The 17,188-nt window shown below is 40.2% G+C and overlaps 2 protein-coding genes and 1 long non-coding RNA gene across 3 annotated transcripts in view; all 3 read right to left on the reverse strand.

Moving 5' to 3' along the window:
• LOC132119127 (mitochondrial import receptor subunit TOM20 homolog B) overlaps positions 1-17,188 on the reverse strand; it is a 412,651-nt gene that overhangs the window by 341,562 nt on the left and 53,901 nt on the right. The gene's annotated exons all lie outside the window — the stretch shown is intronic.
• Positions 5,218-6,365, reverse strand: LOC132119738 (uncharacterized). The gene is made up of 2 exons (XR_009426178.1): positions 6,168-6,365; positions 5,218-6,018 (listed from the first exon to the last, which is right to left on the reverse strand). It is a non-coding gene; the product is annotated as an uncharacterized LOC132119738 (long non-coding RNA).
• Positions 6,417-15,155, reverse strand: LOC132119217 (GTPase IMAP family member 8-like). Its single transcript, XM_059529009.1, has 4 exons — positions 14,705-15,155; positions 13,811-14,488; positions 6,558-7,367; positions 6,417-6,484 (listed from the first exon to the last, which is right to left on the reverse strand). The coding sequence occupies exons 1-4, from the start codon at positions 14,796-14,798 to the stop codon at positions 6,417-6,419; spliced, it is 1,650 nt and encodes a 549-aa protein (XP_059384992.1). The 5' UTR covers positions 14,799-15,155.

Genomic DNA, 17,188 nt, shown 5'->3' on the forward strand with positions numbered 1-17,188 from the left:
TTACCATGTATTTTACACAACTTTGGGCTTCTTTTTTTGTTAAGTCACATTAAAAAAAAATCATCATTCGTGGTTTTTGGGGTTATTTTACAAAAAATGTTTGCTTGTTAGGAAAACCTGAGAATCAACTTTGTTTCTTTACATTTCTGGTCGCTGTTTTTGGAGGTATTTAGAGGACAAAAATGTCAGTCAAAAAAAAGCTTTCATTAAAAATTGGAAGTTTTGGAGCACAGAAATAAGTTTGGCCTCATTTTAAGGAACAACCTTGGCAGTTCATTGTTGAGTTGAAAAAAAGTTAAAGTGAAATAGAAATCTTATAGAGGTTTTAGTTTATGACAAAATATTTATACAAACACATTTTATAAAACATGTTAAACTTATCTTAAAGTGATATCTTCAAAAATGAGCTTTCAGGATTTGTTTAGGTGCAGTACCTAACTTTGTCCATCAGATGTCAGCAAAGCTCAAGACTATTTTTTGTCATATTAGTGAATTGATTAATGGTTGTGGAGTAATTAAATGCACAATGTCTATTACAATAACACACACAGTGTATGTAATGTGTGTGTGTACACTATATATATGTATACACACGTGCACAAACTCAGACTTACCTCATTTATCATATAAAGTCCAGCACAGCAGGATCATCATGTAACAGGTTCGGCAAGGCTAGGATTTCTCAGAAGATAATAAAAGAAAAAAAGAACAGAAAAACATTTCAGTTATTTCAATGTCAAATAAATAAATACTTACATCGTGCTGCTCTGTGAACCCTTGGAGATTTTAAGAGAACTCATGTAAGTTATACTGGATGCTCTGAGGAGAGAAAATTATATATTAAAAACGGTTTAATGTAAGTTATGTGTAAATTACAAAAAACATCAAAAACAAAAAACACATTTATAAAAAACATCAACAAAAACAAATAGTTCAGAAAAGTAAAAGAAGAGAGTCACAATGATTAAAACAACATAATGAGTAAAGCTGACTAAAAATGATTGTTTGTGACCTTGTGATTGTATAATTAGCATATTTTAAATAAATGCAAATTTATCATTTGTGACCTTACTTTTTTGTGTGCTCATTCATTTTATATGTTCATTTCCGCTGATGTTATTTATTTGGTGTTCATAACACTGAACATTTCTGCCCTTAATGAAGAAAAAGTGAAAGTTTTCTGTGAATTCGCCTAAAACACTTAACGTTATTCAAAACCCATATTTTTCTGAAAAACTAAATTGTATTATTAATCTTTTAATTATTTTAGCAAAGTTTTATAGGCTACTCATGAAACAAAAATAACTCAAAAGAAAGCATCATATATTACCTTTTGTAACACTGATCTTAAAGTAGTCTATATTTTGAAGCCCTTTCTAATATGAGATCACAAAACGTCTCAGGTTTTTTACTGTACGTGAACAATCGATGGGCAAAAACAGTGATTGTGCGTGAGAAAGTGGGTACCGCTGATATAGATCTACTGACTGTATCTATCCGGCCTTTTTATTTGCCAAGAGAAGTTCAGCAACTTTTTATCTCATTGGTTTACATTCACCTGAAGTCTGATGATCAGAAGGCAGTGGACACCCATTTTATTACGGGTGATTTTAACAAATGTTCTCTGGAGGGAGATTTACATTTCCAGCACTTTTGTGAAGAGTCTGTGATACCTAGGAAAAATGTAAAAATGTATTCAAATAATAAGCCCTGGGTGACAAAATCATTGAAACATGTTTTAAATGAGAAGAAACTTTATATCAAGGTTCTGATTTGGAAAGGTGTCAGGTTAATAATGAAGTAAAACGAGAAATTAGGATGGCAAAAATGAAATATAAGGCATCGGTGGAGGAGAAGTTTATTAAGGGAAATATTCAGTCAGCATGGAAAGGAATAAAGACAGTGGCTGGTGCAAACAATAAAGAACTAACTGGAATTACTCAAACTGAGTCTTCGATAGAAAAGAGAGAGATAGCAAATTAATTCAATGATTTTTAGGCAATTTGATACACATGATTTTAAAGAAACGTGTATGGATTTTTATTCTAGTTTGGAAACAGAGGAATATTTGCAGATTGATAAAGCCTCTGTTTTGAGGGTTATACAAACCACCCAACAAAATAAAAGTCCTGGGTCTGATAAAGTGAGTGGAGAGTTCTGAGGAGTTGTGTTCATCAGCTCTGTGATATCAGTCCTTTTATTTTTCAGACCTCGTTGAAATTACAGAAAGTACCGTCAGTGTGGAAAAAATCCATTATTGTACTCTTTCCTAAAAAGACCAATGGCAGACAAATGAACGACTTTTGATCAGTTAACATCATTATTTTTTGGATTGGTGTGAGAGTTCACAATCGACAAATGAATGTCTCCAAAACTAAAGATATGATGATAACATTGTATAATTCTGTTGATACTCCATCTAAAGTAATTATTTCGGGCAAAGAAGTTGAGAAGGTAGTTCAAGATTCAAGATCTTTATTGTCATATGTACTACAGTACAATGAAATTCTTCCTTTGCTCACTCCTCTCAAGAATGACAGGGTATAATGGGAACTTATATGACTTACACACGCAAAACAAAGTCTGTACAAATATAGAAAATACAATAAACTAAGTAAAAATATAAATAATAAGAGCTTAAAAAATAAAGAGAAGAAAGAAAGAAAGTAGCAAGTAGCAAGTAGCAATAAAGTGACAAATTGTAAAGTGTCGTGTGGTGATAAGGTGTCACTGTTAAGACTAGTGTTTAAATTGTCAGTCAGATGTGTTATGAGTTTATGATGGTCCAGCAGGTAAAGTGCAGAGTGCCATTAAACAGGCTGAGTTTATCCTGATGATACAGGTGGAAGTGGTAATGGGTTTTGACTATTTATCAGTCTAATGGCCTGGGGGTACAAACTGTTCTGGAGTCTGGATGTTCTGGCCGCAGTGCTCCGGTACCGACAGACTTCATGAGGGGGAAGAAATTGTGGATGGGATGGCTGGTGTCCTTGATGATGTTGCAAGCCCATCTGCAGATCATTTTTTTGTATATGTCCTGTAGTGAGGAAAGATCAGTCTTTCTCAACCGATACGCTCACTCCTCCTCATGTCCACAATCATCTCCTTGGTCTTTCTGTTGTTCAGTGTGAGATTGTTAGCCTCGCACCATGTGACCAGTTCAGACACTTCTTTCCTGTATGCGCTCTCATCATTGTTAGTGATCAGGCCAATGACTGTGGTGTCATCTGCAAATGTTATGATGATGTTGTTAGGATGGCTAGCAACACAGTCAGGAGTGAAAAGAGTGTACAGCATCGGGCTGAGTACACAGCCCTGGGGTGTGCCTGTGTTCATTATGATGGTGATGGAGGAGTGTTTTCTGAGACGAACATGTTGAGGTCTACTGGTGAGGAAGCTCAGTATCCAGTTACACAGAGCAGAAGACAGACCCAGGTTAAATAACTTGTTCATGAGTTTTGAGGGGATGATAGTATTGAATGCTGAACTGTAATCAATGAAAGCAGTCTTGCATAGCTGTCTTTATTTTCCAGGTGAGTTAGGATTTTGTGAAGGGCAAATGAAATGTCATCCTCTGTTGATCTATTAGTCCTGTAAGCAAACTGTAATGGGTCCAGGGAGGCTGGTACAACACTTTGAATGCTGAAAATGAATGCTGACCTGCTGCCTTGTGTGAGTTTACTTTACTCAGTGACTTATAAACCTGTGTGGGGGTTAGCGTCAGCGCCCGTTCCCCCTCCTCAGGAGTCACTTCCAGTGTTGTCCAGGGCTCTGTGTTCAGGGCTTCAAAACGTGCATAGAAGATGTTGAGCTCATCAGACAGAGATGCAGAGATGTTTGCAGATGTCTGGCTTTTGTAGTCTGTTGTGTGAGCTAGGCCTTGCCACAATTTCCTTGGGTCATGAGTAGTAAAGTAAGTCTCCAGTTTATGACTGTGGGATGCTTTGGCAGATTTAATGCTTTTGCGAACATCATATCTAGACTGTTTGTAGGCTTCAGAGTCCCCAGATTTGTTTTATAGATCTTTTTATTGAAACTATTTTAACTTTTGCTATTGCTATGATCTGTTGGTTTTATGGATTCAATGTTAAAAGTAGATCCCAGCTGCAGAGCATTGTTAATTTAGGGTCAAAGTTCACAGGCTGAGTACAGCTGGGTTTGCCTGCTCTGTGTGAGAGGAAAGTTCTCAGGAAGTCTTTGTCTATCTTGGGTGATTCATCCCACACTTTGTATTTAGATTTGGATCTGCTCCCCTCAGGCAGGTGATGCAGAGCGCCCAAGTGGAGGACTGTGAAAGCTTCTGGGTCTATTGTTTCATATGCAGTCTTGAGTGTAAATACTTATCTGAAACATAAAGGTGTACACTGGTTTTTTAAATAGTGTACGAAGAACTGTGTACTGTTCTGTAAATGCTCGAGGTTGTTTATGGTTGATTATTGTGGTGTTGTTTTTTTATAAATTTGTATGTTGGTGATGTCTGATACTGCATAAATGGCCTGTAAAGGGACAAATAAAGATATTACAACAACTAAAACAACATTAAAACATTATAAAACTAAGGTTTAGAACTTAGATGAAGATGGTTTTCCTTTTCAGTTTGTCTTTCTGGTATACTGACTGAGTCGCCTCTACATTTGATCAGCTTGAAGGACCGAGTTGCTCTTCATGGTCCATTTAAAAATGCTGGCCTGAGTTTGTTGACACAATAATGTTGCAAACCTGTAGAGTGAATCTGACTATAATGTTTGAGTTTCTCTTTCACTTTTATGTTCTTGACCAAATCACTGAACCTCATATTGCACCAGGACGACTTTACTGTACATCACTTCAGTTCAGATTTTAAAAAAAGATGAAAAACTACTCATGAAGACAAAAAAAATATTAATAAAAAGCTTCTTAACACTGATGAAGAATCACATATTAACAAAGAAAAGCAGGTATATTGTCTATTAGCGATAGTGTCGTATTAATGTCGTCTTTCAATGTACTGAATTTGTGTGAAAAATTTGAATCCGATGCAAATAATGCATATCTTTCCAATTTTCTTAACCGTAAAAGCAGCCACACATTAAAGCAATTTCTCTCTTTTGTTCCTCCTGTCAACAGTTCCACATAACAATATAAATCCAGCATCCTTGTGTGTTTTTCCATATACAGACCAGAATTTATACTTATACATTACTTGCGGTTAAGTAGAAATAAATGAGCAGAATCAGATTCATAACAGCTGAGTCTTTATTTTTGGAATTCAAGAGAAAATATTCATAAAAAACAATACTCCTTCAGAGGAACATCACTAACAGTAGAATGAAATGAAAATACAGAAACGAATAGAATAGAAAATCTGAATAGCTGCTCTTTTGATCACTATAAGGCTGTAGTTTACTAAAAGGTTTGCATGTCGAAAACATGTGCCTTTAAATTAAGTGCATTTATCAATCCAAAAAGTCTAAAAGTCAAAACAGGTAACTACTGTAGTATCAGCACATTAATACAGCAAAAGCATTATAATCACACACAAAGGGTGGATGTATGCAACCTATCGGCACATGATGCGGTTTACAGAATTATTCTTAGTAAAGAACCTGCAAGAAAAACAAATATATAAACATGCATCAACAAAATAGACAGAGTATACATAGAATTCAATAGGAGGTGCATCAGATTTAAAACCACTGTGTACACATTTTATTTAAATGTGAATATAGGAACAATATCACACTCATAGTTGTGGATATCACTCTATATCAGTTTAGCCGTAAACACAAGGTCGCAGTTAATCAGCCATGCTGATATAGAGTGATATCTCAAGGCTATGAGTGTGATATTGCATTTATACAACATTTGACGGCACAAACTCTACTGTACAGTGTCATCATGTCTTCAGTCTCTTTGTCCTGATCCTTGATTCTGGAGCTTGTATTTTATCAATAGTATGTATAACATAATGGTTGTAATTTTGTAACAATCTGTCAACAGCATGCATTGACATTTGCCTCTTCTCAGCCTGAGAGAGCTCTGAAAATATGACATTAAAATATTCATGTGAGTTCAGAACAAAGATGCATTTTAGATGTGCAAACTATTATGTTAAATTTGGACAATGCTTCAAAGATTTCTCTGTGGAACACAAACACAACTTCATCTGCTCCATTAGAATGACTTACCAAATGATGATTTTATGTCTTGCAAACTTTCCTGAACACCATCTATGATTATACTTTCCCATCTGCTGAACTCTCTCTGCAGAAGTGCTGTAATCGGCTCAGGAACTGAAAGAGATGTCATCACTGCTCACACCACAGAATAATTCTCACCACAAACTGATGGAAATCCTGAATATCCACTTTTAGTTTTAATGTTTTTTTTTTCGAACTGACAAGAATTATTATTATTTTAAAACAGTTTAAAAAATCTTACTTACTGCTGTCTTTCTGAGGTTGAATAATGACTTCTTTTAGGGCATGAGGAGGTTTATTCTGAACTACAAATTAAACATAACGTTGAACATTTTAATCTTTACAAATGAGAGAACATGAAAGTGAGTGAAAACTTACAGTGAAGAGGATCACTCATACTGCCACACTCATCCCAGTTTAGACATTCTTCCATGATATCCATGCACAACTTTTCTATCTTCCTTCTTATCTCTTCAGTTTTTCTCTTAAACCCTTCATCCAGATACTGACAGACATCCTTCAGTCTGATCTCCATGTTCAGATCCTCCTGTTTTTCAGTTTTCTGACAGGTTTTCTCATCATAGTTTTTCCTCCTGTTGAGCCGAAACAGACTGTTTTCTGCTGCCATCTCATCAATCTTCTGCAGCAGCTCTGTGACTTGATCTCGATTCTTCTTGTCTGTGTTGTCAAAGACGTGATATCTGTTCCTGCATTTCTCAATCAGCCACTGAAGAGCTTCACCTTCACTCTCAATGTGCTGCTCGACTGAGATGTCTTTAAATCTGTCACCCCAGGTGAACAGAACTATAGTGTGTTTCCAGACGTCATCTCCAAGGATAGACATATTTTGCTCAGTGATCCTCTTTTGTTCTTCCTGAAATGATGTATCTGCTGGGATCACGAGCAGCATGGAATGAGGGAACTTCTTACACTCTGAAACGCTTCCAAAGATCGCAGATCTAATGAAATCTGGGTTGAGTTCCGATGCAAAGTACTTCCACCAGCCTGGAGTATCCAAAACTGTCATCTTCCTTCCATCTACATCTCCAAAGCCTCTCTTACCCTCTCCGGTTTTTCCTCCTATGGCAAATTCATCCCGGTTCAAGATGGTGTTTCCAGCTGAGCTCTTTCCACCAAGAACCCATCCCAGCAAAACAACTCTGATCTCCTCAAGACGACGCACATACGCTGAAATGAAAGGACAGTTGTGATACAAAACTAAAGAAACTTCATCTATGGGCCTGTTTACCCCTAGTATTCAAAGACAGTTCTTTAACATTGGGCCAATTTTTGGAGTAGGGGATTTTTTATTATTATTTAAAATAGGTAAATAATTAAAGTACCCTGAAAGCACACATCTGCATTTGAAGTCTGCATGACTTAATTTTTACAGTGTTTGCTCATCTGCAATACAGATGTTCCCCTTCAGTCGGTCACTCTCAACGTCACGTTGGTGACTGACGAATTGGGATATCGCTTCGATAGAGCCAATGCACATTGGCATGCAATTATTGCCTCCAACTGCCACTGATCACAGCATGAGTATAAGAAGGCAGCAGGTAAAATGAATTTTGCTTTGGAGCCGAGCAACATTTTTCTTCTGCTCAACGGTGTCCGCTGTGAGCTACAAGTTCCTGCACGCTCTAAGAACCTTCCTGTGTTGGCGAGACGGCACTTCAGTAGCGGTCTTTCCAGTGTCTAGTGGGTTGTAAACGCCCATCTCCCCTGTGCACCTCAGCACTAAAAGAGCATTTACTAAAGAGCTCCACAAGTGCGTCTTTATAAAGATGACGGTTCTTCCTTATAAGGATTGCATTTCTGGGTGCAGCCGTTACTGGCAACGGGTGCAAACCTGGCTCCGCTACCTTCAGGGCGGCATACTCCCGTTGCCTCTGCTGCGATCTGGGGCTCATTCTGGCGGACAGACGAGAACCACTTCTGGCAGTAGCGCGGGAGGTTTGAGGATTACAGTGGTGGCAAGCCTCGCAGGGAACCAACCCTCTGTGGACAATCATTGCTCTTGCTCCTCCGATCCATTGTGGTGAGCCATTGAATGTGCTGAGCCCTCTTCAAAGAGCGCACCAGCGGTATCCAGTGGACCTCCCCTGATCAGATGTTCATCTCAGCATCGGAGGGAGAGCTGTCAGATGAAGATTCAGCCATGCTTACGCCCTCCTGGCTGGTGGCAAATCCTGAATCAGATCTGGAGACAGCAGCTATGCTTTCCAGGACCGCCGAGAGGGTAGGGCTTGAGTGGAAACCTCCACCATGTTTTGAGACCTCGAGGCTGGATTGGTTTCTTGGGGTGGCTCGCACTGGTTCTCAGCACCCCGCCCCATTGCCATTCTTCCCGGAGCATGATGAGCTTACCAAATCGTGGACTGACAAAAACTGGCCGGTGGGCTTCTCCTCCCACACCACCCTCGATGATGGTGTAGCAAAGTAGTATTTGGTGATCCCGCCAGTGGAGCAGGTGGTAGCAATGCAATTGCATCCTAAGTCCACCTCCTCCTGGCGTGGAGACCCAGTACTTACTTCCCATTACTGCAAGTGCACCAGGCCAAGGCATTGAAGGACCTGTGCAAGGGTGAGCACAATCCAGAAGTTCTGAAAATAACTCTGTAATGCCACTGACCTCACGCTCCGAGCAACAAAGGTCACCATGAGTTCTCTGAGTTGTGCAAAGTCCACACTTGTGGTCCAGGAGCGCCATCTCTGGCTGTGTCTGGCAGACAAGAGGGACACAGACAAAGTTCGCTTCCTCAATGCCCCTGTGTCCCAGACCGGCCTCTTCGGTGATGCGGTCGAGAGCTTTTTTCCACCAGTTCTTGGCTGCCCAGCTGCCTACTGAGGTAATCCGACACATCCTGCCCAGGCCCCCGCCCCTGCGCCACAGCATCCTCCAGCAAAGCAGCATCATGGAGCCAGGCATGGGCGGGACACCCCACCTGTCCAGGCCACTGCCAAACTTGATGGCAAACAGAAGAGCAAGAGTCCCTGAGACAGGTGACCCAGAGATGGAGGGATCTGCTCTTCGGGAGATGGTAAACGCACCATTTCTTCCCCAAAAAGGAGGGCCGGATGGAGAATCTTTTGTTTCTTTTTTCCGGGTACCCAAATACTTGACAAAAGAGCAGTTTCCTTTATCTCTGGTTCCCAAGAGGGCACGGAAAGTTGTGGACGGACAAGCACCGGACCTCACTCATCCTCCTCCTTCACCAGATTGCAGCAGCAGGTGGTTTGAGAGCGTCAACAAAGGACCTACTCATGCACCCTCTGCCAACCCATGGAACCATGTGAGCACTTCACCACACACTCACACCATACTCTGGCCTGCTCATAAGCTGCCTGAGTTGGGTCCCTGTGTTCCACCTCACTGCCCCACTGCGGGTACGGCTGTGGTTCCGCTAGTCCCGCTTGTACATTTTATAAGTGCCTGGTCAGCGCTACCCAGCCCGTCTCGCTTCTGCGGACCATCAGCCTCAGCTATGCGATTCAGTTTGCCCGGTTTCCCACAAAGTGCAGCGGTATCCACTTCACTACAGTGAAAGCAGCCGATGCCCCTGTTCTGTGTGCAGAGATCGCAGTCTTACTGGTGAAGGACGTGATAGAGCCAGCCTACAGCCCTTACCTCATTATACCCAAGAAAGGCAGTGGGTTACGGCCAATCTTGGATCTGTGAGTTTTGAACTGGGCCCTTCATCGGCTACCGTTAAAGATGTTGATGCAGAAACGCATCTTAGTCTGTCCCCGAGATTGGTTTGCAATGATTGACCTGAAGGATGCATACTTTCATGTGTTGATCCTTTCGTGCCACAGACCTTTTCTGCTGTTTGCATTCGAAGGACGGGCATATCAGTACAAGGTCCTGCCATTCGGGCTGTCCCTGTCTCCCCGTGTCTTCACGAAAGTCACGGAGGTGGCTCTTGTTCCACTAAGAGAGCAGGGTGTTTACATTCAAGCACAGTCTTGAGATCTGTTGTGCGAGCACAGGGACCTGGTGCTGCTGCATCTCAGCTTGTTGGCCCTTCAGGTCAACTGGGAAAAGAGCAAACTCTCCCCAATGCAGGGGTTCTCTTTTCTCTGTGCTAGCCTGCTTGCATACGTTCAAGGGCAGGACAATTTTTGTATTTTTTAATTTAACCTTTATTTAACCAGGTGAAACAGTTTCTCATTTGCAACGACGACCTGTCCAAGATAAAAGCATTGAGGTACAGAGAACATAAAATTACACATGTAATTACAAAACAAAGAAGTACACAAAAAAAAACATAAGACAAAAATACAATGTGCAGGTCATCAGATCAAACAGTTAGGAATTTGTACAAATAGTGCAACAGATGTCAATATATGAAGGTAGATGTTTGTTAAAAAAAAATAGGGTCTATGCATAAATAAACACTATAGTGGGTGGCAAAATGACTAGGGCTGTGGGAGAGGGATTGTGCAAAAATTTGTTAAATGGCATAAAAGAGTGGATCTGATTAGCATGTACAACGGTCAGACAGTAGATTCGATAGTAGTGCTTTTAAGGTGGAGAACAGAACAATAGATTCAAGCTTCAGGGATTTTTGTAGTATGTTCCAATCATTAGCAGCATAGAACTGTAAGGAAAGGAGGCTGAAAGAGGTGCTGGCTTTAGTGGCAGTTAAAGTGATATACTTGAGCGCAGATTTAGCACAGGTGTTGCTCTGGAGATTAATGATCTTAAGTAAAGAGGGGTTTTGCCCAGTAGACATTTAAAATTAGATGATACTAGTGAAGTGAAGTGAAGTGACATTCAGCCAAGTATGGTGACCCATACTCAGAATTTGTGCTCTGCATTTAACCCATCCGAAAATGCACACACACAGAGCAGTGAACACACACACACACTGTGAGCACACACCCGGAGCAGTGGGCAGCCATTTATGCTGCAGCGCCCGGGGAGCAGTTGGGGGTTCGATGCCTTGCTCAAGGGCACCTAAGTCGTGGTATTGAAGTGTGTTTGATGCCGTGTGTGTTTGATGCCGGGTGTGTAAAGAAGGCCATCTGATTTGACTGTAAAGGTTGCGATGGTGGGTGTTATATGGAGCATTGGTAACAAAGCGGATGGCACTGTGATATACAGTGTGATACACTCATCGAATCCAAGTTACACCTGCCTGTTGCCAAACCCTCACCCGTGGTCAGATCTTGCATTCCTCTGGGCAGGGTTGCCCCAGAGCAGATCTCCAAGCAAACTGTGGTTTACATGGATTCCTCCACCACCGGCTGGGGGGCCATGTACAATGGGCATGCAGTCTCAGGGGTTTGGACAGGCACGCAGCTGCATTAGCACATCAATTGCCTAGAGTTGTTAACAATGCTCCTTGCATTGAATCATCTCAAAAGTTGCTTATGAGGCAAGCTCATGCTAGTCCGAAGGGACAACACAGCAACCGTTGCGTACATCAACGGACAAGGTGGTCTGCACTCCCGTTGCATGTCACAACTTGCCCGCCACCTCCTTCTTTGGAGTTGGAAGGTTTCGAGGTCACTTTGTAAGCACTTGGTGGAGGTTCTAGGTAACCTACCCCAGGAGTTAGTGAACACCATCACTTTGGCAAGAGCACCATCTATGAGACACCCAATTGAAGTGGAACCTGTTCGACGAGTGGTGTTCTTCACACTGAGCAGATCCCCGAAGATGCCCGATTGCAGTTGTGCTTTTCTTTCTGCAGCTAGCGCTGGAGCGAAGGCTGTCTCCCTCCACCCTCAAAGTCCAGCTGCATACCATGAACCCATGAATGGGAAGTCTTTAGGTTAGCATGACCTTGTCATCAGGTTCCTTAGAGGGGCCAGGAGGTTAAATCCTTCCCGGCCCCCCTCTATACCCTCCAGGGACCTGTCTCTAGTTCTGAAAATCACTATATTAGGGCCTATTTGAGCCCTTGCATTCAGTTGAGTTAAAGTTTATTTAATTGAAAACTCTGATCCTACTTGCACTGGCCTCCATCAAGAGGGTAGGGGACCTGCACGCATTTTTGGTCAACGATTTTTGCCTAGAGTTTGGGCCGGCTGACTCCCAGGTAATCCTGAGGCCCCGGCACGGTTATGTGCCCAAGGTTCCCACTACACCCTTCAAAGACCATGTGGTGAACCTGCAAGCGCTGCCCTTGGAGGAGGCAGAACCAGCCCTGTCTTTGCTCTGTCCTATCTAAGGTCTAAGATGCTACGTAGACCAGACACAAAGCTTTAGGTCCACAGGCCATTTCTTTTTCTGTTACGAAGGCTGGCAGAAGTGTCTAAGCAGAGGATGGCCCACTTGATTGTGGATGGCATAACCCTGGCTTATCAGGCACTGGGTGTGCTCTGCCCATTCAGGTTGTGAGCTCACTCAACTGGAAGAGTTTCATCCTCCTGGGCGCAGGCTTGTGGCGCCTCGCTGGCAGATATTTGTAGAGCTGTGGGCTGGGCGACCCCTAACACGTTAGTGATGGCTTGCTAAAACTGCTCCAGAGTGTCCGTACTGTAGACCCTGTTGAGATCCTCCATCATCCTAGGCAGCTGAACTCAACGGAAACAGAAGCGCCAGGAATTCATGATGAATCCATGAGAATCGTGGAAGGCTGGATTCCATATTGAGACCTAAGCGGTACTCGTATGCCTATAGTCCATGGTATAGCCTTCCAAAGAGTGTTTTAATCACCTCAGATTTATCCATATACACCTAAAAGGATGCTTTATGTGTATTTGCTCCCGAAAACTCCTTCAGGAAGGATGGGGCTTCTGCAGCGTCCCTGTTCCGAGTGGAATGGGTACGTTTTCCCAGTGTTATCCAATCTCACCCAGTGAGGTAGTGTTTTGACAGTGGTGAGTGGAAATACTTGTTTCAATCTCTGGCATCAAGAGTGACCGACTGAAACGGAACATCTCAGTTACATATGGTTACCCTCGTTGCGTTCGTCATGTCACATCCCGTTGCCACGGTTGCTGTACCGCTGCTGAGCGGCTGGCTCACTGGCTAAGCCCCTCAGTGAGAACCTGGTATGTATTGCACCTGCTGCTTTCTTATACTCACACTGTGGTTAGCGGCAGATAGATGCAATAACTGCATGCCAATGTGCATTGGCTCGTTTAGTCTACACTCGAAGTGGACTGGTCTATTGAAGCGATATCCCAATTCATAGGTCACCGACATGATGTCTCCATTCCCTCCTTCAGGGAACGAGGGTTACCAAACAGCTGCTCATCCCCGGTGACTTTCACAGCATTTTTATTTTTTCTCCTACTATCAAAGTCAGTGAAGACCAGCAACTATTTGGTTACCCACATTCTTTAAAATATCTTCTTTTGTGTTCAGCACAAGAAAGAAATTAATAAAGGTTTTGGACAACATGAGATTGAGTAAATAATGACAGATTATAAATTTTTAGGTTAACTATTCTTTAAAATTTCAAGCGGCAGCATGTTTATTACTATTAGACTGCTGTCACTTAAAAGGCCCATATCCTTTTGCTCTCAACTGGTCAGTTTCAGTTTAGACATAACCACCTGTATTTATATGTAAACCCTGTGTGTTTCCGACAGTATTAGGGCAATCTAATGTGAAAGATAACTTGTTTATCATCATATCGCACACCCCTACCATAACTGCACCTTCATCTTACCTTTTTCTTGAACTTTTGACCGTTCCTTCTGTACTCTGGATTTTCTAGAATTTGCTCTTGTCTGAATTTCCTCCCACTGCTCATTGACTTTATTTACTACTTCCAGGTCAATGTTAAAGTGCTTGCTGTTACTGTTCTTGATAATTCCTTCAATTTTCTTGAACAGCTCTTTAACTTGGGTTTGATCGTGGTGATTTGAGTTATTAAAAACATGATATTTATGTTCACATTTTTCAATAAGCCTCTTGAGAGCTGAGCCCTCCTCCTGAATGCGCTGCTCTATGTGTTTGGGTTTAATTAAATCTCCTCTTGTGAAGATGACGAGGGTGTGAGTCCAGACATTGGGACCCAGCAGCTCCACATAGTCCTCCAGAAACCTCCCGTCAGCGTCAGTAAATGCAGAATCAGCCCGAATCACAATCAGAACTGCGTGAGGTCCGGGTGAAATCATGGAAATCCTGCGGAACAGCTGCTGTTTGGAGATATTGGATAAATCATTCAGATTGAAGGTATTCCACCAGCCAGGCATTTCAACAAGACTGATTCTCCTGCCATCAATAAACCCCTCTCTCTTCACATCCTCATCTCCTTCAGCTTCTGTTTCACTGGTTTCCAATATAGTGTTGATCACCGATGTTTTCCCAGAGTATTGCCTTCCGATCAAAACTGCTCTTAACTCTGAGACAAAATGAGAAAATTAAAGTAAAATAAATAAATAAATACATAAAATTAAGACCTGGAAGTTTACCAGAAATAATACAGTCCAACTTTGGGTCAAATATGGACTAACCCAACTATTGGATTAAATTTTTACATTAAATTTTTAAACCAAAGGTTCGCTTAGTCCATATTTGACAAATATACTAATATATTTATATATGCAAATATACTCACCCGTTTGATTCTTTTCTTGATGTTTGGACATTTTCCCATGCACTAACGTGTCTAGATGCATGAAAGAGTATAAAAAAAGAATATTTAAAATCATAGGACAAGACCAAAGAGGTAAATATTATAAAGAATTTAAAAATAAAGAGAACGAAGTGAATAATAGGCAAGGGGTGTAGAATTTAGTTGAGATTACATCAATATCCAGCAACTACTAAATTGTTCCTAGCCATAATTTTGATCAAAAAATTAAATATATGTGTATGTGTTTTGTGTTCAACGCTTCTCCTGTTTGCTCTTTTTACATTGACGATCACTCTATATAGACTGTAAAATTTGGAGTAACTCATGAATCTGTTGTTGAATCTCTTCATATTTAAGGAGAGAACTATAGTTAGTCAGACATCACTTGTAATGATTTTCAAGGCTGTAGAGTTTAGTTTAGAGATGATATGACATGTTCCTAACAATATCAGCCACTAAATTGTCCATATAATCCCAATACTTTTGATCAATCAATTAAATGTCTGTTGTCTGCTGTCTGCTGTTACGTCCTAAACAATGCCACAATCAATCCTAACATCTTTGATAATATGCATAACGAAACAAACAAAAAGAGTCTAAGTAAAACCGAACTACTTTCATTTTTGAATCGATTAATTCTGCAAATATATCAGCTGGTTGGTGGATTTTCTTCTTTTTATTTAGTCTATGTAATATTTGTTATTATATATTTGTTATTTATATATTATTAGGCATCATTCAAAATAAAACAGACAGTATTACATCTTACCTGCTTTATCTTTTCTTTTGCAAAGAGCTCAGATCAAATCTCCTAAAGCGCTGTTTCTGCTGTTTGAGGTCAATGCTGATGAATTTATAAGATCGTAGGATCATGTTTACGGTAAACTAAAAGGTGTGGTTTGGGAAAAAATTACAGCTTACATAAGTATGATTCATATAATAGAACACTAGAGGAGTGAAAGCGCCCCTCTTTGGTCACATGAGAAATCACAGAAATCACAAACTATTGTTCCTTTCATCTTTTCAGCCAATTATGGTCAGTTATTTCCAAGTTAATAAAATGTTTTATGTAATTTATAATTTGTGACCTTACTTTTTTGTGTGCTCATTCATTTTATATGTTCATTTCCACTGATGTTATTTATTTGGTGCTCATAACACTTACCATTTCTGCCCTTAATGAAGAAAAAAGTTAAAGTTTTCTGTGAATTCGCCTAAAATGCTTCATGTTTTTCAAAACCCATATTTTTCTAAAAAACAATTATTAATCTTTTAATTATTTTAGCAAAGTTTTATAGGCTACTCATAAAACAAAAATAACTCAAAAGAAACCATCATATATTACCTTTTGTAACACTGATCTGCAAGTAGCCTAAATTTTGAAACCCTTTCTAATATGAGATTACGAAACAATAAAAAAAACTAATAAAAATAAACATTCTTAAGCTTTTCAAATGTATGTAACTGCCCAAATATTATAGAGCATTTTTTTTATCTTTTTTAAAAAATATTTTTATGTTCATTTTATGTTTTTGTTGTTCTGTTTTACATGCTTTAAACTGTATGACGTTGCCTTATATCTGCCTTTTTCCCTTAATTTGAATGTGATGGAACTGAAAAAATAAAATAAATAAAAATTTAATTAAATAAAAAAATAAGAAGAAAAACACTTCACATGGCTTAATGCATTAAATAGTTTTTTTTAAAAGACTAAACGCAGTAAACACATTTTTAATAAAGCATGTATAGACAAGCAAGAAACGAACGCAGCGCTTTTAATTTTAAATACCTTAATGCAAAGGTATAAGACTGAGTTTTTATTTAATTAAAAATAAAATTAAATGCGTTGCGTGCGTATTCTGGGCTCATCTGCTCGTCTATACATCCTAAGCTTTATTAGTAATGTACTTGAGTTCTTTACTGTTTTACTGTGGTGCATGAACTGAACAGGGGCGGAGCAAATACCTGTCGATCATCTGACGCCGTCGTGTAAGCACCGCCTACCTCAATCACCCGCGCACTTAGCCACGCCCCTCACTCTCTGTAGCGTTTCTCAGCTTCGATTTTCAGCTTCTATAATTTTTACAGTTTTGAGCATTTTTTTGTTGTTGTTGTTTTTATTTGCTGAGAGCAAACGACAAGTTATTAATGTTAATATTTCTGTTTTTAACAGCGTTGCCATAGTATCTCCGGCATGTTCTACCGTCGCGCGAGGGTGACATCATCACGCCAGCAGTTCTCGATCACACGAACACTTCAAAGTTCAAACCTTTGCTTCCTGCAACGCGAAGATTAAGTCATTATAATGAGAAAAAAACTTTCGTTATGTTGAGATAACGAGAAAATTAAGTCATTATAATTAGAAAACAACTTTCGTTATGTCAAGATAATGCGAAGATTAAGTCGTTATAATGAGAAAACAACTTTCGTTATGTTGAGATAACGCGAAGAATAAGTCGTTATAAT

This window comes from Carassius carassius, chromosome 38 (genome assembly GCF_963082965.1).
Source record: "Carassius carassius chromosome 38, fCarCar2.1, whole genome shotgun sequence".
Classification (NCBI taxonomy): domain Eukaryota; kingdom Metazoa; phylum Chordata; class Actinopteri; order Cypriniformes; family Cyprinidae; genus Carassius; species Carassius carassius.